Source organism: Pipistrellus kuhlii, unplaced genomic scaffold (genome assembly GCF_014108245.1).
Source record: "Pipistrellus kuhlii isolate mPipKuh1 unplaced genomic scaffold, mPipKuh1.p scaffold_m20_p_3, whole genome shotgun sequence".
NCBI classification, from domain to species: Eukaryota; Metazoa; Chordata; class Mammalia; order Chiroptera; family Vespertilionidae; genus Pipistrellus; species Pipistrellus kuhlii.
This window is the reverse complement of record NW_023425529.1, coordinates 4,700,091-4,722,172: the sequence shown is the minus strand read 5'-3', so window position 1 is coordinate 4,722,172 and position 22,082 is coordinate 4,700,091. Positions and strand designations below refer to the sequence as shown.

The following is a 22,082-nucleotide window of genomic DNA, read 5'->3' as shown; positions in this document are numbered from 1 at the left end:
TTTCGGGGTTTGCCCGTGCATAGCACAATGCAATGCAGCTGGAGAGGGACCCAGGCAGGAGACAATGGAGGAGGAGGCTTTCTCTCTCTCCTTTGATTAAGAGTTAATGGCCAGATGCTATTCTAGATAGTAGGGATACAGCCATGAACAAATGGACAAAGAAGCCCAACTCTCGTGGGCTTTCAATCCCATTGGCAGGAGAGATAGGTGATAAGCTCTCGGCCATAGACATGCCAAATAAGAAAATTATGTGCATGAAAGAAGGGGCTAAGGGCTACAGAGATGACCTCTAGGGGTCTCCCAGTTCTACCCAAGTGCCACCTCCTCCAGGAAGTCCTCTCTGATTGTCTGGGATCAGAGTGTCAGAGAAGAGGTGAGCAGGGAAGGCCTGGTTGGAAAGTAGTGTTCGAGCAGGCTAGAAGGAATACAATCGTGAGCCATGAGATTGTGTAGGGAAAAGCATTTCAGGCAGAGGGAACAGCAAAGATGCAAGTGTGTCTGGTGCAATCCAGGAGGTCGTGTGGCTGGAGCACAGAGAGTCTGTGGGGTCAGATTTCACAGGGCTTCACAGGCTGTTGGCTCTCCGCTGGATTCACTGGAGATGGGGGTTTGGGGGGGGGGGGGGCGCGGTCAGGGCAGGTTCTTGAGCAGGGAGACCAGATATGGCAGCTGTGTGGAGCTAGACTGGAGGGGGAAGGAGAAAAACCAGAAACCTCCTGCGGCTGTCCCAGGAGGGAACAGTGTCTCACCTAGGGGCCAGTGATGCGGAGGGATGGGGTTCCAGGCACAGCTGAAAGATCTACCCCCAGGACTGCTGATGGTTTAGATGTGGGCTGCGAGGGGAAGGAATTGTATAATTCCCAGGTGTTTGATTTTGGCCAGTCTGGGCCCAGGCCTGGAGCTGAGTTCCCCAAACTGGAATGCCGCCACCCAACAGGGCAAAGATGCAATGAGTGGTAGAGAATCGGCCACAGGAGATCCTGCGGCACGGACACCCACTCTGGGAGGCCTTGGAAACAACAGCACTCTTCACGTGGAGACTGACCGGGTGCCCAGCACTGTGCTCTGCTCCCGTAGTCTCACTTAATACTTGCAACAAGCCTGGGACATAGACGTCACTAGTCCCAATTAAGAGATGAGAGACTACGAGCCCAGAGATGTCACTCGAGAAAGTTCACATCGCTCATAAGCGGCAGAATTAAAAAGTGAACCTGTGTGGCACTCTCCCCACCACTTGCCAGGCAGGTCGTTTCCCCTCTCTAGCCATCTGTCATGTCGTCTCCCAGTTCTACCCAAGTGCCACCTCTTCCAGGAAGTCCTCCCTGATTTTCTGGGTGGGTGAATAATCTCACCTTCCACTGAAACCACATAAGGTGATTTCATCTTCTTTTAAATTTTATTTAATAAAAATTGTATATATTTAGGCATACAATATGATGATTTGATATACAATACATACATAGTGAAATGATGTTTAGTCAAGCTAACTAATGTGTGTGTGTTTGTGTGTGTGTGTGTGTGTGTGTGTGTGTGTGTGAGAGAGAGAGAGAGAGGAGAGAGAGAGGGAGAGGGGGGGGGAGAGGGAGAGGGAGATGGAGAAGGAGAGGGAGAGAGAGATGAAGAGGGAGAGAGAGAGAGAAATATCAATGTGAGAAAGACACATCGATTGGTTGCCTCCCACACTCACCTTGACCTGGGTTGGAGATCGAACCTGCAACCCAGGTACATGCCCTTGACCGGGAATCAAACCTTCGAAACTATATCCACTGAGCCACACAGGCCAGAGTTGTGAGGCACATTTAGGTGACCCGCCTGTGAAGAGATGGGGCCCGTGGGTGCAGAGGAAACAAGGACCCGCATCACTGTGGCTACACAACCTCCACCCCTTGGCTCATGTCTCCCTTCAACCCTCAGAGCTCCAAGATAAGAACTGATTGTCCCCTGATGGATGGCAATACAGTTGGAAAGGTCAATTGATCATAATTGGTACATAAATGGACCCCATCACACAAGTTACCCGTTTAAGACCCAGCAACACACTATTAATACTCCTAATTTATGGGCTCATTTGAGAAGTCATCGGGGACAACAAACCTAATAAATGGTGGGTGAAAGGGACTCCAGACGGCAGCACGCAGGGTCTTCCGCGCAATGGGTGGTAGCCGCTGAACTTCTGAGACAGTCATAGCAACTGTCACCAGGGAGACGGGCTGCAAGAGGGAATCTGGAGTCAGTGGCAGCGACAGCGGGGAGCAGATTGCCAAGAAAGGATAGAGTGCCCTGGTCCAGCGGAGCATGCAGGGGGGAGAAACCGCTATCGGCCGTGCACCTGCTTTAAGCAGGCACCTCATTTGCACTGCCTTAGTCAGGTCACCCCCAGACACGCCTTTGTGGTAGCTGCCTCATCCCCATTTTACAGATGAGACCACCCAGGTCCAGGGAGATTAAGTCACTTGTTCAGTGAACAGTCGAGAGGGGATTCAAAGGTGAGAGTCCATGCAATAGTCCCTGCTCCTAATCACTGCACCCTCTGGCCCCATTCTACAGATGTGGACACTGAGAGCAGTGATGTAGCCACACACGGCAGGGAAAGGCAGAGCTAGGTGCGGACTCCAGCATCTGATGCCTATTCTCTTCTTTTTTTTTTTCTTTTTTTTAATATAATGTATTTTATTGATTTTTTTACAGAGAAGAAGAAAGAGGGATAGAGAGTTAGAAACATCGATGAGAGAGAAACATTGATCAGCTGCCTCTCGCACACCCCCTACTTGGGATGTTCCCGCAACCAAGGTACATGCCCTGGACTGGAATCGAACCCGGGACCTTTCAGTCCCCAAGCAGATGCTCTATCAGCTGAGCCAAACCTGTTTGGGCCCTATTCTCTTCTTTCTCAGATGCCTCTCTGACTCTCATACCTGCCCTCCCATTCTCATCGTCCTAATCTGCTTTTGTCCCTTTATAGTAGGGGTGTCGAACTCAATCAGAGAAGGGGCCAAAATCTAAAATCCAGCCTAAATCGCGGGCCGAATGGTTTACTGAACAGTCATAAACTGTCATTGTGATGGAAACGCAGCGGAGTGCAGTGATGACAGCGCTGTGCGGGCCACATTGCAAGGCCTGGCGGGACGGATTTGGCCCGTGGGCCTTGTGTTTGACACATGTGCTTTATAGCATTGATTGCCTGCCACGTTGCATCTTTATCTGTCTAACTCCCAGCATGCTCACAGTCATGAACTGAGGGTCCGAGCTGTTCAATTTTACAGCAACTTGAAACCCAAGATGGTGACTTCGACTCAGACTCGTATGCAATTGGTTGCACGCACACACATCTCAGGGGTGTGGTCTTCCCAGTGGTACCGAAATCACTCAAATTCAAAATAACTCAAGTCCACTTGTGAAAATTTTCCCCATGGCCCCCTCCCTGACCCCGTGGTCAGAAAGAGGCTCCCCACCATTTGTGCCTGTGAGGTCTCTGTGCCCAGAGCTGACCGGCCCTCCCACACTGACACCTGCTTGGCAGGTTACAGGCCTTGGATCTCCCTAAATTTCTTTGCACGCCTCTGTTTCAGTGTGCTGTGTGTATTGTTCATGACTACGTATGTCACCAAAAAGGCCACCTCCCTTCCTTTCTCCAGGCTTTCCAGGGACGTTTCCAGTACAGCTTCCCAATGACTAGCTTTGCTGCAGACTACCAGTCGTTGCATTCATCCAATATTCATGGTTCTCTTCTTGTCACCAGGTTATTGAGAGTGACAATGTCCCCAGGTTAACGTCTAAGTGTTCTAGCCCCACTTCCAGCTGAGAGGGGAGGTTTAATGAGACAAAGGAGAAAGTCATTAGGTGACGTTCCCTCCAGAAAAGCTCTTGGGGAAGGGGCTGACCGAGCTTAGAAATCAGTCCTTTTTTCCTTTCACCTGGAACTCAAACCACCGCCTGGAGCCCCAGCAGCCGGCGTGGGCTGTGAGGCAACCCTGAGGATGGAGCTCGTAGGAAGGTAGGTAGATCCTGGTGACCGTGAATCTGCTGACTCAGCATTAGATTGGCCACCTGGGGCTCCATTTACAAGACTGAAAAATACATTTCTATTTCTAAGACTTTTATTTCCATACTAGAGGCTCGGTGTACAAAATTCGTACACGGATGGGGGGAGTGAAGGGAGGACTCAGCCCAGCCTGCATCCTCTCCAGTCCGGGATCCCTCTCACGATCTGGAACCACTGGCTTCTAACTGCTCACCTGATGCCCTAACTGCACCCCTGTCAGACTGATGGCTCTAACTGCTCTCCCCTGACAGCCTGATTGCTGTGGAAATACTTGTGGGAATGCCTGTGGGAATACCTGTGGGAATGCTGTGGGAATGCTGTGGGAATGCTGTGGGAATGCCTGTGGGAATGCTGTGGGAATGCTGGGGGAATGCCTGTGGGGATGCTGTGGGAATGCTGTGGGATTGTCTGTGGGAATGCTGTGGTAATGCTGTGGGAATGCTGGGGGAATACCTGTGGGAATGCTGTGGGAATGCTGTGGGAATGCCTGTGGGAATACCTGTGGGAATGCTGTGGGAATGCCTGTGGGAATGCCTGTGGGAATACTTGTGGGAATGCCTGTGGGAATGCTGTGGGAATGCCTGTGGGAATGCCTGTGGGAATGCCTGTGGGAATGCCTGTGGGAATGCCTGTGGGAATGCTGTGGGAATGCCTGTGGGAATGCTGTGGGAATGCTGTGGGAATGCCTGTGGGAATGCTGTGGGAATGCCTGTGGGAATGCTGTGGGAATGCTGGGGGAATGCCTGTGGGAATGCCTGTGGGAATGCTGTGGGAATGCTGTGGGAATGCCTGTGGGAATGCTGTGGGAATGCTGGGGGAATGCCTGTGGGAATGCTGTGGGAATGCTGTGGGAATGCTGTGGGAATGCCTGTGGGAATGCCTGTGGGAATGCCTGTGGGAATGCCTGTGGGAATGCTGTGGGAATGCTGTGGGAATGCTGTGGGAATGCTGGGGGAATACCTGTGGGAATGCCTGTGGGAATGCCTGTGGGAATGCTGTGGGAATACCTGTGGGAATGCCTGTGGGAATGCTGTGGGAATGCTGTGGGAATGCCTGTGGGAATGCTATGGGAATGCTGTGGGAATGCTATGGGAATGCCTGTGGGATTGTCTGTGGGAATACTTGTGGGAATACTTGTGGGAATGCCTGTGGGAATACCTGTGGGAATGCCTGTGGGAATGCTGTGGGAATACCTGTGGGAATGCCTGTGGGAATGCTGTATAATACCTGTAGAGGACCGCCTGGGAAGGCACATGGCAATTTTCCTTAATTATAGTCAGCTGAACTCAAGGTGTAGGCAGAGCCACACCTTGGGAACATGTTTCCCCAAGATGGTGGACATGTTGTCAGCTTGGACTTCATATCAGCCCAGGTGTCAGCAGGGGTGGGACCAGGCATGCTAGAGCCTACTTAAGAATGCAAATAAGTTGAAGTTACTTCCTGGTATTGGAGTATAAAATAAATGCACTGGGAATGGTCGTCATCTTCTTCCTGCCTCTCCAACAGACAGTATGGCAACCCACCCAGCTCCCAGCTTAAAATCTATCTCTGTGTCTCCTCTCTTTATTTCTAATATTTCTCAATCCCTGGCCGCCTCCACTTAGAACCAGTTCGTTCATCTCTCTTTTGGTGTGGGACTCGGAAAAGGGAGATCCCTGCCATGTCTGGCCCCTGCCGCATCAGGCCCCCACAAATACCTGTGGGAATGCTGTGGAATGCTGGGAGAATGCCTGTGGGAATGCTGTGGGAATGCTGGGAGAATGCCTGTGGGAATGCTGTGGGAATGCTGTGGGAATGCCTGTGGGAATGCCTATGGGAATACCTGTGGGAATGCCTGTGGGAATGCTGTGGGAATGCCTGTGGGAATGCTGTGGGAATGCCTGTGGGAATGCCTGTGGGAATACCTGTGGGAATACCTGTGGGAATACTTGTGGGAATGCCTGTGGGAATGCCTGTGGGAATGCCTGTGGGAATACCTGTGGGAATGCCTATGGGAATACCTGTGGGAATGCCTATGGGAATACCTGTGGGAATGCCTGTGGGAATACCTGTGGGAATACCTGTGGGAATGCCTGTGGGAATGCCTGTGGGAATACCTGTGGGAATGCCTGTGGGAATGCTACGGGAATGCCTGTGGGAATGCTGTGAGAATGCTGTGGGAATGCCTGTGGGAATGCTGTGGGAATGCTGTGGGAATGCTGTGGGAATGCCTGTGGGAATTCCTATGGGAATCCCTGTGAGAAGCTGTTTTTCCTTAGAGAACACCTCCGAACACCTTAGAGAACACTGAAAAATAATATCCTAGTCCATCAAGCTAAGTCTTGACTATTTTAGCTTAATATTTTCTTCAATGTACATTTTACAAATCTCCTAAGAAGGCCTTAGGAAAATCCTAATACTGCACCCATAGACACCTACTATTCGATAAGTAACACCTCCTGGCGAGTCCCCCAGATGACTGAGTAGGAAAGTGGTGCCCTGTGAGGAGCAGTGCGAGCCTCACGTTGTTGAATAAAAGCCAACTCCACGTTGGAGAGCATCTGCCAAAAATGACAACTGGGGGTTGGAGCAGTTCATCCTGAGCCATTTCTTCTGACAGTAATGAGGCCATTCCTGGTTGGTGACAATAAAACCATGTCATCTGCATAGAAAAGACTCTTAACTTTCCCTTGCTCGTAACAAAGGCCATTCATCCAACTCATCCAAAAATCCTTCCAAGTCATAAAGTGCCGTTAAAGGGAGCAGGGGCCAAAGCTCTGGTTCCTGTGCTCTGCTTGAAATCATGGTTGGATTCCCCAAGACACACTTCCCTTCTGACTTCTGTCCTCTGTGCTGAGGGGCATGTTCTGTCCCTACGCCTGGGGCAGGTGAGGATTAGTACTGAGCGCCCATTTAGCCCTCAATTGGTTTCTCTCCACATAATTACTTTCCCGCCACTGAGTTAAAGGTTGAAATCAGTCATTGCCCTTGCAATTCTTGTATTGTTCCTGACAAGTTTTTGCACAAGTGATATGAAAAGATCAATAGTATAAAATAAATATGCTGAAAACCCAAGGGTTTCTTCATTACAAACTGTCAGCCAGACACCCTCAGCCTTGCACTCTATAAAGGAAGAAAATTGACAGGTGGTTTTTTTGGAATATCAAGGAAAACAATGGGTCCATCATTTGGGGGGGAGGGGTACTAGAGAATGAGCCTTTAAAAAGTGGGATAATCCACCCTTTTGGTCCATCCTGACAAGACTTTATGTGTAGAATTATCTGGAAAGTTTTTAATTTTCTTGCACACATGCCACGGAAGTCATAGCCAAGATGACTCTCATTGATTTCCCACCGACCTGGTATCCATACCCTTGCGTAGTCCCCTCCCATGTTGTGTCAGGTTGGTCTATGTGGCCAATGCAATATGTCAGAAGTAGTGGTATGTCACTCCAAGCTTAAGTGTCAAAAGACACTGCAGCTTCTGCTTTGGTCTCTTTCTTAATAATTCTCTCTCTCTCTCTCTCTCTCTCTCTCTCTCTCTCTCTCTCTTCTCTCTCTCTCTCTCTTTCTCCCTCCCTCCCTCCCTCTCTTATCACTAGTCCAGGAGATTTAGCTTCTATGTTGTAATCAGCTCTATGGAGAGCTCTACATAGTGAGCACTAAGGCCTCCAGCCAACACCCATGTAGGTGAATCTTCTTGGAGGCAGGTCCTCGAGCCACAGTCCAACCTTCAGATAACCAAAGCCCAATTGACATCTTAACAACTTCATGAGAGACCCCGAGTCTGTACCACCCAGCTAAGTCACTCCAAAATTCCAGACCCTCGGAAACCATGTGACATAATTTTATTTTGCTTACTGGCGGTCTTTATCAAACCAAGAACTACAATGACAAAATCCACATTTACCCAAATTAAAATGAGCCAACAAAGCCAGTTTTAACTGGCTGACAACGCCCTTGGTAATGGGTAAGGAGGTAAGCCTGAGGCATCTCGTGGCATTTCAAGAGATCTCAAAAAAAAAAAAAAAAAAAAAAAAAGCAATTCACTCCTCTCTTTGCAATACCCCCATTCTCTGAGGTGCAACCATGAGTTCTAATAGCCTTGCACATGGCCATACGTATGGTCAAGGTAGAAGAGATGTTATCCCTTCATCCCTACCTAAAAAGCATCTTCATGAACATAGCAATAAATAAGACAGACTAACTGTAAGACGATTTATAGCACTGTGTCCTTCAAACTGCTTACCATAATTTGTAATTATTTTGTCCACTTGTCTGCTTGTTTATTGTGCCTCCTTTCTGATCTGTAACAGGGCAGAAGCCATGTTGGTCTTACTCAGTACTTAGCCTGGCGTCAGACACATAGTAGGCACCAAAGGAATGTTTGCTGAATAAAGGTCTTGGCCATGCACTAGCACCCAGAAATACTAGACTCGATAAATCCCCTATTGAGGCCTGGTCCTCTCAGCTTGATACAGCTGTCCATAAGGAGGTATGATCTATATATTATATATGATATTGCGTATGTAACAGTTCTCCCACTATTTCCAGAGCAGTTCACATAACAAGTCCTTCACCAACCTGATATTCTGATCTTTGGAAGCTATTCTGACTGACTGCAAATAAGTGATATAAATGGAGGCTTTTAACCCAGAACCCCAGATCCAAGCAGACTGAACTATGAATCGACTTTAAGCCAGGTCCAGCCTCTGGAACCAAATGAGAGAGAGAGAGAGAGAGAGAGAGAGAGAGAGAGAGAGAGAGAGAGAGAGAGAGAGAGAGAGAGAGAGAGAGAGAGAGAGAGAAAGCGCGCTCCCTGATCTGTCCTGTGTGCTAGGTATTGCCACCCGCTGTTCAGGAGGAGAGACTTCTGCAGGACTCTGTTTCCTGGCATTAAAGGGTATACAGCAGGCACTTCACTGTGCATCCACCCCATGGGTAGTTTCCTCCCGGCCCAGAGAGGAACTCTGTTTCCCAGCCCCCGTGCATGGGGCAGAGTCATGTGACTCACCCTGGACTCAGGACGTGAGCAGCAGTTCCAGGAACCACTTCCGATTACAGAACTCCCTCCTCGCCCCCTCCTGTCCCTAGGAAACTTGGAGCCCAGGACCAGAGGACGGTAGCATCTCACCTGGGAAGGAGCCTGGGTCCCTGAACAAATGTCCAACTCCCCTGACTGTGACACCGGCTCCCAATAGTTTAGGGCTTACGGGTGCCCAGAGTCCCCTAGCTGGACCCGAAAGCCTGACAGTTCCATGGGGAACAGCTCCTAAAACTGACCCCCTGACTTTCCTGGTTCCCCCTCTCAGGTGAGTCCCGAACTCTCCCGACTCACCCTCCTCGGGGTGTGAGGATCAGCCTTCCCCACCCCCACCTGCCACCACCACCCTCTGACCAAGGTCTAGATTCTAATGTCTTCATTCCTGCGCACACTCGCTCCAGGGACATCTGTCACTCTCCTGTACATCGGCTCCCGAGCCCAGCGTGGCATTCTGGAGCTCCCCAAGAAGGCACTTGGATCACACCATCATGGCATCCACTGCAGCCCCTTGGCCTGGGCCTCTGTGCCCCCACATATTTGCAAACACACCTGACAGAGACTTCTTGTTCCAACACCCAGCAGACTGCACCCTGGCCCAGCCTCCAGCCCGAAGGAGACCCATAAACCCTCCCGGCTGAGTAAACACATTTTATTGGGCCAGCGGACACTTCCTGGCCATCCTGCCCCACCTTCCCTTGTCCTGCACCAGCCGGACCATTTCCCCTGCACAGCCTCAGGCCCCCCAAACCCATCCTCTAGCTCCCCTTTGCCCCCCGCCCCCTTCCCCCGACACCTGCACCCTGGCCCTAAGGAGGGTGGAGAGTTTCTTCCTTATCAGCCGTTTTACTGCCCCCTCCTCCCTGGTTACACAGCCGCTGGGAACAGAGCTCCTGGCCAGGGCAGGCTGTGCCTGTCAGCTCCCAGCCCACGGCTCCGGGGCACAGAGAAAGGCCCTTCGGTGCTCCCTCGGGGGCAGGGAAGGGCCTGCAAGCCGGAAAGAAGCAGAAAAGACGCCAAAGGCAAGCAGAAACATCCTGTCCCGATGCCCACGGAGAGGTTTCTAAAGTGAGGTCGGGGAGCGAAGACAGTCAGGGCGAGACCAGCACTCAGCCCATCGGCCCATCACCCATCGGCCCATCACGGAGAGCACCTGGCAGTGCCCTGTGACCCCTCCCTGGGCCGCCACCTGCAGGCCATCGGAAGCACGGGTGCTCGGAAGGTGCATTCTGGAGTCTAGACTCCGCGGAGCTGAGAGACAGTCCCGGGGGTCTCTGGGAACACCCTCAGCTGTGGCGCGGCCCCCGACGGAGTTGGCCACCTGGGACCCAAGGGGCCTGGCTGGAACCAGCGGGAAAGGCCATAAGCCAGAGAAAGGGCAAGAAGGTGGACCCACACCCCAGCTCTTCCCTGGGGGCAGGCTTCTCCTCTGTCCAGCTCTGTGCCCTGCTGCCCACTGGCCGTGACCTCAGGGCCTGGGCCTCGGCTAGAGACGGAGGCCGCCCGCCGGAGAAGACCCTTTGCAGTAAGACCGAAGCCAATTTGGGTCCAGCCGGGCCAGCTCTTCCCATGGGACCCGCACCTTGATCCCAGGCGTGAGCGGCAGCGGCCCATGGAAGTCCCTGGGGAGGCAGCGGCGGCGTGCCTGGATACCCCGACATGAGGATCCCGACTCTCCACCTCAGCCCTCCCTCTTGATCCCAGGAGCCTCTTGATCCCAGGAAGCAGCCACCTACCACCAGAGTCACCCTGGGCATCCACAAGCCCCCTCTGCCCTCCTCCCAGCTGCCCACGGAGAGTGCCCAGGGGGGGGGATGGAGAGGAAGGACTCGGGGTGCTATGAGGCCCCCAGGAAGCTGGGCCTGTCCTTCTCCATCGAGGAGATCTTAAAGAGGCCCGCCGAGAGGAGCGACGGGGACAGGCGGGAAGGGGCAGGTGGACGGAGCACCGGGCAAGCGGCGGCTGCAGGCTCCAGGCTAGAGAGGCCCCCCCAGGACCAGCCCCAGGGTAAGTGCCTTCTAGTCATTTCTTATCCGTTCCTGAGTCTCCACGGCCCAGCCGGGTTGCTCGGTGGTGGCAGAGAGAGGGCTCTGAAACCCAGAGATGCCAAGCATGGGGCTGGGGCCTTCAACCTCTATCTCTCTGGCTCAGAAGTATGGCTGTTCCGATGTGACACCAGGCTCGGTCAGTTGTGGGATGCAGGGACAGGGGGCGGGGGGGGGGGGGGGCTGTCCTGCAAGTGGGCCCCCCTGAGCATGCTGCTGCCAGGTACTTACTCAGCAGTCACTACATGACGGGCACTGCCCGGAGGCTGTGTGCCTCCTATTTAACTTCAGCATGACCATAGCCTGACATGTGAACCGAGAGCGGTGGACGGTGTCTCCGAGTTGCCCAACGAGTAAGCAGAAGACCCGAGGTCCGAGCCTGCTCAGGCCGTCCCTAAACACTGCTCAGTCCGCACAGTCTTCTCCTTCGTGAGCGCAGCCCAGCCAGCTCAGCTGGAGTGGCTGAAGTTTTGCCCGGATCTGCCCATCCTGACCCCCACTCTCCCAGCCAGTGCCCCCCGCAGGGCATGTCCCCAAAGGGCAATGACCAGATCCAGACCCCTCCCTCTCGGCTGGCTCGGGGAAGGTACCTCAAAGAGCAGGAGTTGGTGACATCTGTCTCAGGGCTACTCTGGCTGGTGTGAGCTCAGGAAAGTCTCCCACTCGGCTGAGCGTCAGCCTCGGTGACACGGTTGAGTGAAGGAAGGGGAAGCCGAGGTGGTGTCTCAAGTGTCCACTGGCGTCTGAAAGTCGATGTCTCACGTGAGGGTCCCAGTTCTCTCCCCTTTCCCACCCCTTTAGTTCAAGGAAAGGCTGGGGAGGAAGCTCAGGGAACCCCACACACAACCCCACAGCCCCCCAGCTGCAGGGAAGACCATGAAGGGACCCCTCCTTCCCGGGGAGGTGGCGGGTTCCCCTGTAGCTGAGCTTATTAATGGGGAAGGATCCTCAGTGTCGTTTTCAGAAGTTCATTCATATGTTCCAGTGAATTGGATGAGCATTCACAGAAATTATTCTTCCGGGGGAACAACCTTAGTCTCTCCTGCTGCAGCTTCATAGAATCTATGACTAGAGAAAGAGAGAGAGAGAGAGAAAGAGAGAGAGAGAGAGAGAGAGAGAGAGAGAGAGAGAGAGAGAGAGATCTAATATCCCTGCCAGAGGATCTGCCCTTCTCCTAGCTGACAATGGCTGGTGGCAGCCAAAACCGATTTGGCTCAGTGGATAGAGCGTCGCCCTGTGGACTGAAAGGTCCCAGGTTCGATATTCCGGTCAAGGGCATGTATCCTGGTTGCGGGCACATACCCGGTGGGGGGTGTGCAAGAGGCAGCTGATTGATGTTTCTCTTTCATCGATTTTTCTAACTCTCTATCCCTCTCTCTTCCTCTCTGTAAAAAAAATCAATAAAATATAAAAATAAAAATAAAACAATGGCTGGTGGCAAAAAAGACAGGCAGCCACTCATCCTGAGCCTCCATAAAGATGCCACTACATCCACGTCAGCTAGAGCCAGAGCAGACCCCAGGGGGTGGCCACCCAAAGAGCAGCAATGGGTTAGACAGCTCCCCTGGCTCCCAGCACTCCATGGCCATCCTGCCACCTAATTGTCACAGGCGTGACCACCCACTCCAGGCTATTCCTGACGTGGCTTAAACCCATCCACCTTGCGCTCTGCTGGAATCCCGTGTTTCCGAGACCAGTGAAGGTCCCCCGTGGTTTTCAAGATGACTCTGAGGGGCACGCAAAGATGAGATGATTTATGTCAATAGTTCTAATTATCTGTACACAAAGCTTCTGTTTAGGACCCAGGATGCTGGTTCCTCATTTTTTGGTCACAATGTGAGGTTTTCCTTTTAAGTAAGTTTACTTATTAAGTAAACAAAAACGTCTATTTGGGAAGCTGCTAAGCAAATAATAATACAGATGGGACGCCACCCTGGCGAAAAGCACAGAGGTCACTGGCAGAAACTGAAGGAGCAGAGTCTGTGAGACGCTGGGCGAGGGCAACAGAAAGCTGGGATGGCAGGAATCTGGCCTCTGCGTCTAGCTGGCACCGATTCACAAGAAGCCCTCAGGCGAGCCTTGAGTCTTTGAGCCTCAGTTTCCCCATCTGGAGCATGAAAGAGCATTCGAGAGCATTCTTGGGGTCCCTCCCAGCTCTGACACCATGACCAGCTCCATGGCAAACTGGGTGCTGAGAAGCCTTGATAGTTTCACTCATGGCGATTTCCCACGCAGAAGCTTCCTCCCAGCAGCGGGTGTCTCCCCTCCAGGCAGGGCAGGGCAGGGTGGCACAAGGGGCGGCCTTTCCCACCCTCACAGGAACCCCCACCCCCACCCCACCTATTTCCCTCTTGCCATGCAGGACCTCCATCACCCCAGTAATAGCCACAGAGAAGTAAATTCCTCTGGCCTATGTGCCATGTTAAGGGCTCCATGGTGTGGCTGGTGAGGTTCATTGGCACACCCAGGGAGCTCCTGAAAATGCAGTGTGGCAGGCCTGGCACCCAAGACTCTGACTCTAGGTCTAGGATGGTGCCCATGAATTCCAGATCTAACCAGCTCTCCCAAAATGGTCCAAGGATGTAAGGGGTCCTGGGGCCACTTTTTGGGGAGGCTGGGGCCCAGGGAGGCACAGTGGCTTGTTCTGAGCTGCAGAACCAACACCTACGAGAGCCGGGGCCCTGCCAGTCATCCAGGCCAAGGCCAGTGCTCCACTCCCCCTGTCTCCAGTAGCAGCCAAGGTCGTCCATCCTCCCCACATCTTTCCGCACTCACAGGGACCCTCGTCATCTAAGGCTTGGACTCTCCCAGGTCTCGAGCCAATGGGAAATTCCAAGAGGATCTCCCAGCTTAAGAGGATGCTGAGCCCAGCTGACAGCTCCCGCCTTCTGAGAGAGGCCAGCTCCCTGGAGATCTAGGATGTGTCTCATAACTCATTAATGACTGTCCTTAGACCAGCTTCCAGGAGAGCAGGCAGCAGCAGGGCTAAAGGATGCAGAGCTAAAAGCCTGTACTTCCCCCAGGATAAGTGTAGTTTGCTCTCTCTCTCTCTCTCTCTCTCTCTCTCTCTCTCACACACACACACACACACACACACACACACACACCCCTTATCTCAGTCCCTGCCACCAGTCACAACCAACTCTGGCCATGGGGACATTCCTACAGGTCTGGGGGACCGAGAAGCTGGTTCCAGAATTGAGAAGCTGACTCCTTCCTAGGCCTTGTTGGCAGTACAAGGCAGTACAATGCTGGACTCCTGCCTGCAAAAAACAAACATTGCATTCTTGTAAGATCCCCAAAAAGCGGACCTGAAGGGAGGATTTAAGCCCCAGTGCTGAAGGCAGTGACCACTGTGCAAAGCTGCAGCTTCGATCCTTTGGGAAATGGAGCAAATATACTCCTTGGAATGACATGGGCTCTTCAGCCTAGGAAGTCATGCCCTGGCAGTAGCCAGTGACTCTGGAGCACACAAAGGTCTGAGGGACGCAAGCAGGGTGCTGACAACATCACTATGGTAACAGGCCCCCGGCGTGTCTGAGCTGAGAGAAGCCCGAGTGGACGGCAGAGGCTTGAGCACGGGCTGTAATTTAAACTTGATGTATTCATCATATGCTCCATCCAGGCATGCAACGAGCTGCTGCGTGGCTGCCGGGTGGCAGGCTTATCTACTGCTGCACACACACAAATTGTCCCCCAACTCTGGCTCCAGATAACCATGAGCACTTACTATGTCACTCAGATTCCATGGGTCGGGAGTCTGGGAATGGCTTCACTGGGTGGCCTGGCCCAGGGTCCCTGTGAGATTGCGGTAAGGGAGTCATTTGCTGTCACCTGAAGGCTGGACTGGAGTAAAGGATCTGTTCCCACGGGGGCTCACGCTCACGGCTGGCAAGTGGCACCAACCGTCGGAGAAGGCCTCAGTTTCTCCCCAGGCAGGGCTCTCCACATGCTGCATGAGCGTCCTCCCCAAATGGCGGTGGCGTCTCTCGGGGCGAGCAATCCGAGAGGGAGGGAGCCACGTGGCAGCCGCCACTTCCAATGGCCCATCTGTTATGGGAGCCACGAAAGTGGGCCCGCATTGAAGGAGACAAGGATGCAAGGATCTTATCTTAAAGCCGCCACAGGTGTCAGCGGGGAGTGGGGATGCTGCAGAGAGCAGAGCACAGAGCACACGCACAGCCCTGCCCTCAGCCAGCAGGGAAGACGAGTGGCCATCCACTAGTCACAAGGGAAGCGCAATGACGGCGGTGCTGAGTGCTGGGAGGGGGTGACACAGCTCTCTGATGCCTGTTCTCAGGGAGGTTTGGTCCATCCAGGCAGCCAGGGAAGGTTTCCCAGAGGAGGTCATGGCTGTTGCTGTGGGCACAAGGGAACCACAGGAAATCCCTGGAGAGCAGAGTCTCTTGTGGGTCTGCCCTGGGAGACTCCTGCCCTGCACCCCACCCACCTGCCATGTCCAGGAGGCATCCCCAGCCTGCGGGAGGGCTCCCAGGGGTCTAGGGGTGCCCTGGACCTCCCCCCTGCTGAGCCCCCTGCCTCAGGAAGACAAGGACAGGCCCTTGCAGAGACTTGGCCCGGTCGAAGCCCCCTCGGGCCTGTAGCTGAGCAGCCAGGGCCCATTAGCAGACCCCAGAGAAGGAGCAATCAGGGGAGGGAGCCGAGCGTGGAGAAACATCGGTTTATAATTAGGTGGCCTAATCACCTGTGTAAATTGTGTATTTCTTATGATCGATGTGCTAAACGGCTCAGGTTTAATTAAGTTCTGCTGACTCGCTCTCTGTGAAGACCCACCGGAGTGTGATTCGCAGCTCGCACAATTAATAACGGGGAGAGGAGCAAGCTGGAACAGGGGCAGTTTCCCTGCCACCTTCCTCACCTCTCCCTGCCCCACCCCACCCCACCCCCACTCCCTGACACTCCCACCCCACTCCCCATGCCCTCCAGGGTGCCCTCGGCCAGCGCTGCCGGTGTGCTACACTGTGGCCACCAGCTCCTGGGCCTGCGATGCTGGGTCTACACAGGAACTCAAGGGTTTTCTCCCTCCCAATCCAGTTCCCCTTCCACGGCTCGGAAAATGGGGCCCACCACCCTCATCGTCCTCTCTGACTGGGCCCAGGAGATCCCAGCCCTTCCTGGGGATGGAGAACCTTGTCCGGTGCATGGGCACCCCATGCATGAGCTCGTCTTCCCAACCTCTGGTTCACAGAGGTCCAAAATTCTGCAGGCTGAGCTCTGTGTGCTATCTTTTCTCTGTTCCCTATTCCATTGATGCTCTTCTGCCTTCTCTCCCCTGCTTCCTCATTTTCACACCCACTGTGGTCTGTAACTAAAGCCAACGGCAAGGTCACTAACACGCCTTGGCCCCACCCCCTTCCATCCAGAGGAGAGGAAGAGCAAGCGGAGAGTCCGAACCACCTTCACCACGGAGCAGCTGCAGGAGCTGGAGAAACTCTTCCGCTTCACCCACTACCCAGACATCCACGTCCGCAACCAGCTGGCAGCCAGGATCAATCTTCCAGAGGCCCGGGTGCAGGTACAATCCCCCCACTCCCGCCCCACCTCCATGCACCGGGGCCGTGGGGAGACAGTATGGATCCCGGACCCTCCGGCCCTGCCCCATCTGAAACTTGCCATTGGCTTTGTCTCCCAGATACAGTCATTCATATCTGCTAAGCGTAACGCTCCAGGAAAGGAGGTCTCTTAGTTAGAATGTGATTTCTCTCCTTGGGGGTGAAAATGGAGTGAGGTGGCATTGCTGATGGCCATCGACAGATGCTCCCATTCTCTTTCTCTCCACCTGGCTACAGCTTCAGAACATCATCCCCTCTGCAGCCTCACTCACAAAATGCCTCTTGACCATCCAGACCGGGGTCAGCACAGTTTTTCTGGAAAGGGCCAGGTGGTGATGATGTTGGGCCTCGGGGGCCATTTGACCACTGTCACACCTATTCAGCCCTGCCATCTTAGCACAAGAGCAGCCACAGGCCATACACAAACAGTTGAGCATGGCAGTGTTTCAATAAAACTTTATCAATAAACACTAACATGTGAATTTTGTGTAATTTGCATGGGTCACCAAATATTCTTCTTGTGTGGACTTTTTGCAGCCATTTAAAAATGTGAAAACTGCTGAAACCGGTTTGGTTCAGTGGATAGAGCATCAGCCTGCAGACTGAAAGGTCCTGGGTTCGATTTCGGTCAAGGGCATGTACCTTGGTTGCGGGCACATCCCCAGTGGGGATGTGCAAGAGGCAGCTGATCGATGATTCTCTCTCATTGATGTTTCTAACTCTCTATCCCTCTCTTCCTCTCTGTAAAAAGTCAATAAAATATATTTTTTTAAATGTGAAAACTATCCTTTCTTTTATCATTGATTTTTTTTTTTACAGAGAGGAAGGGAGAGGGATAGAGAGTTAGAAACATCAACCAGCTGCCTCCTGCACACCTCCTACTAGGGATGAGCCTACAACCAATGTACATGCCCTTGACCGAATCAAACCTGGGACCCTTGAGTCCGCAGGCTGATGCTCTATCCATTGAGCCAAACCAGTTAGGACTCACTTTTTTTTTTTTCTTTTTTTTAACAAACATGATGGGCTCATTTGAATTCAAAATCTCAGTGAGGGCCCAATTCAACATTCTACTCTTTACCTTGTTCTTCTGGCTAAGGATGCCCCTGCCTCAGGCTCCTCCCCTTCTTCTTTCCATTAGAAATCTGTCACCAGCTGAGTTGGTAGCCCCAGCTCAGTGGTTCACAAGTTAGCGGTGTCTCAGCAGACTGACCCAGTGTAAACGGCCGCGTGTCAGGGACAATCAGAATGCTCGTGAATACAGGGAACGGTCCATGTTCCTGCAGATCCGAGGGGCCCACAGGAGTTGCAAATGGGTGGCCTGCCAGCAGGAAACAGCCCGCGGGTGGGTTTTATCGATACTTGGTCTGCACAGTATTGGAAAGCTCCAAACTTTCACATAAAAATCAAGATTTCTGTCTTAGAAGTTGGATGAGCTTGTAAGGCTGGGCCCACATTTCCCATGGAGGCTGGTGGCTGAAGCGGAGAGGCTGCCCCTTGGGCTTGGTGGGCCATGCACTCCATCACTCCTGATTACGGGGCTCCCCGCTGCTGCCCTCCCGAATGGTCTGGCCCTGCAAGCAGGCACTGGAGGCTGTGGTCCCTGTCCCCTCTCAGAAGGCTGACCCCAGAGCCAGAGAAAGCCTGGGTGCTGTGAGCTTTCTAAACCGCAAAGTCTCTCGGGAGGTGTGGTTATGAGGCATGTTGGGGGAGACACTAAATAGAGAAAAAGAAAAACCCTTTGCTTACCTCCATCCTCTCTCTCTCTCTCTCTCTCTCTCTCTCTCTCTCTCTCTCTCTCTCTCTCTCTTTCCCTCTCTCTCTCTCTCTCTCTCTCTCTCTCTCTCTCTCTCTCTCTCTCTCATCAGATCTGGTTCCAGAACCAGCGAGCCAAATGGCGGAAGCAGGAGAAAATGGGCAACCTGGAGGTCCCGCAGCAGCCAAGTGAGGCCGATGTGGCCCCAGCCGTGGCCGTGAGTGGCTGAGGCACCAAGGGGGCTGGGGACCTGCTATCTGGGAACTTCCCCTCCAGACCCAGATGGAAGGAAGCACCTCAGGGGAATCTTTTTTTTTTTAGAAAGAGCATAGGCAAGGATGTTCTGGAAGTCTGGGGGGACCTGGGACAACTCACGGCCTCTCTCTGTCCCCGTGCCCTCACCCACGGAGTGGCCCTCACAGGCTTCTCCCTCCTCCTTGATTCCTGGTGTAAAAGTCACAGTTTACAGAATAGGGTCATGGAGTAAAAGGCAGTACCTGGGGGGAACCCGGGGGTCCCACTGCCCGGGTTCGAGTCCCAGCTCTGCCTCAGCCGCAGGGTGGCCGGGAAGAGCCACGTGCCCCTCCGAGGACAGGATAGTTTTGATGAGGATGAAAGTATTGGCCGCCCATTGAGCCGCCTATTTGTGTACAAGATGCTAACCTCCGGGGCGGCAGCTCTACACGGAATAGACAGTCCTGGGGCGAAAGGTTTGTGAGGCTCGCAGTCACTGGGAGGCGGGGTTTATTTTAAATATATTTTTATTGATTTCAGAGAAGAAGGGAGAGGGAGAGAGAGAGAGATACATCAATGATGAGAGAGAATCATTCATTGGCTGCCTTCTGCACTCCCCACCCTGGGGACCGAGCCTGCAACCCGAGCATGTGCCCCGGCCTGGAATTGAATTATGATCTCCTAGTTCAAGGTCAATGCTAAACCACTGAGCCATGCCAGCTGGGCAGAATTTTTTATTTACGTATCCTCCTTTTCCTGCTAACACAGAAACTGGGCTCCGAGAAGCAAAGTGACTTCTCCATGTCCAGCAATTGCTGTGAAAGGTGGGATAAGGGCCAGGCTTCCTGGCTCCCGCCCCACCCCTCACCCCCAGCCCCGTGCATACATTTCATAACCCACCACTACCACTGCCCACTTCGTGGGGGGGAGGGGGGAAGGTTGGGGAGCTCCAGGGCCACCCAGGGCCAAAGCTGAGGACTCACGGGCTCCTGACCTCTCCCATGACAGGGCCCCCTGCTGCCGCCGCCCGCGCTGTCCAGGCTGGTGCCTCCCCCGGGGTGTTATCCACCAGACCAAGGTCAGCTGGCCTCTGCCTGGTTTCCTGCTGGAGTCACTCTCCTTCCACACCACCCATGGGAGACACCACCTCTCCCGGGCCCTGTCATCCTGCAGACCTGCGTCCCTGCCCTCTGCGTCCTTCCGCCTCCACACCCCATGTGGGGCAGCATCTGCGCCACTTCCACATAGGGACTGGGTGGACATCCGCTCCCCAGCGGGGCCTGCTCCTCCCCAGGTGACAACTAGTGGCAGGAGGGTGCCCTGGCATCTGGGGGAGTCAACCTCCTGATCCAAAGACGGCCCACATCCCAGGAAGCCACCCAGCATGCCCATCAGAAGGCTGCAGCAGGCTCTGCAGCAAGGTGGCCCTCCTGGCTCAATGACAGAGGCGTTCGGACCTCAGGGGGAGCTCGGGAACCAGGAGGTCCTTGTCTTGCACCTGTGCTTCCTCCAACATGCTGTGTGACCTCCAGCCAGTCACTGACCCTCTCTGGACCTCATCTGTAACAGGAAGCAGCTGGGCAGGTGACTTCTGAGGGCCTTTGGTGAGGTGAACCTCGGTGACAGCAGAGGCATAGAGGGGGCCAATGAGGAGTTGTTGGCTCTCTCATACCTGACACATGTATTGAGTACCTACTGAGCCCTCCGTCAATGGAACTGGATATGGACATGAGCGGCCGAGGCTCCGCCCCTATGAGCTCAGTCGAGGGGACCATCCTGGCCTTCTCCTGCAGGTCCAACCTTCGCCAATGACCTTGCAGTTGGCCCATGTCTATCACATTCTGTGTGGCTTTGATGTGAATGTCTTAAAGAAATATAGGGAAACTTTTTTTTTTTTTTTCATTTTAAACAGAACTCAGTGTCATTGGTTATTCTATTGAATTGGGGAGGGATGTTGCCATTTCTGATCCGAATGAAGAGTGAGATAGCAAGATCTTTGTAGAGTTTATTTCTCAGGACTTTGCAAAGGTACCAGCTACAAGACCAGCCTCACCCTTTCCTGAGAAGCCTAGCACTTCATTGGCCTCCACTGTTTCCTTAGCAGTGTGACCTTGAGCTGGGCACATGCCCTGACTGGGCCTCAGTTTTGACATCTGTAAATTGGCCTGCCCACTTGGCCTGCCACACAGAGCCATCGGGCAGGGTCTGGAAGGAAGGAAGTGAGAGTGCTTTTGCAAAGTGGGAGGCAGGGCCCATTGTGGAGTAATGCTATTGTCCCAGGTCCAAGCAGGAAAGTGGCTGCCCTGGGATATGTCACACCTGCTCCCAGGGAGGCCGTGCATGGAGCCTCCCTTCTGCATGAGGATTGCTGAGACGTGTCCTTCTGGGGGATGACAGGGCCTGCTCCCCTGTGCTGGGCAGGCTGGCCTGACCTCCATAGGCAACCCTAGAAATTCTAGGGTCCTTCTCCAAGCCCCAACCCCTCTGCAGTCTCCCTGGACCCCACCCAGGAGTTGAACTGGGACTCAGCAAGTCTGGGTCTTCGTCCAGCGTGCTGTCTAATCTGCTGGGTACCCTTGCCATTCCATCTCTCTGGCCTCGGCTCTCTCACCTGCCCATGGCGGGCAGCAAGGCCAGCTCTGCTTCAGGCGTGCAATGGGCCAGCACCACAGAGCACAGCCCACGATGCGAATGAGCTTTGCAAACTTGGACTCAAATATCACCCAGAGCCCGAGGTTTAAGACTGCGCCTCACCTCCAGCAAAATCTGGGTGGAAGGGGAAGCCTAGGGATTTGGGAAGCAAACGAATCGATTAACAAACAAAGGCGGGTAGCTCCTCGCTTACTGACTCCAATATCAGGTGCCCACTTCATGGCCCTGAGCTCAAATGTGTAAATGTCATTTTTATCATTTTGCTACAACTGGCTTTACTTCCTGCGTTGTTGGGAGAAAATGTATTCTGGTAACTTCTGTGTTACTGAGACCTCAAACACTCAGGTTTAAACTCAGTCACGTTTGAATTTAAATGTGCCCTCTGCCCCTCTTTTACCCCCCACCCCCACCCCCCCACCGCCCAAGTCTCTGCCAGGTTGAGGGTGGGAGTTGGGAAAGGGTTTATGCAAATGCCTCTATGTTCTCTCCAGGGAGGGGATGTGCACTTCCGGCCTCGGCCTCTGTCAGCCGCTGCTGGTGTCCACTCCATGTGTCTCCGCTGGCTGGCCTCAGGTGTGACCCCTCCTCCCACTTCAGCCAGCCCCCTGTTGGGGGTTCACTCTGCATCCTCCGCTCCAGATGTAAACGCCCTCCTGCAGCCTCTCTCTGCCTCCCAGGTTGTCTCTCAGGGACAGGATGGAAGCTGACAGCTCCCCCACACCCAGGGGGCCATGGCAGCCCCTAGGGCAGGCAGCAGGCTC

General features: G+C 53.6%; 1 protein-coding gene across 1 annotated transcript; it reads left to right on the top strand.

The window, feature by feature from the left end:
* Positions 1-9,837: 9,837 nt before the first annotated feature.
* ISX (intestine specific homeobox) lies at positions 9,838-20,565 on the top strand. Its single transcript, XM_036457764.2, has 4 exons — positions 9,838-11,068; positions 16,491-16,642; positions 18,548-18,652; positions 19,678-20,565. The coding sequence occupies exons 1-4, from the start codon at positions 10,876-10,878 to the stop codon at positions 19,915-19,917; spliced, it is 690 nt and encodes a 229-aa protein (XP_036313657.1). The 5' UTR covers positions 9,838-10,875; the 3' UTR covers positions 19,918-20,565.
* The last annotated feature ends 1,517 nt before the right edge of the window (positions 20,566-22,082 follow it).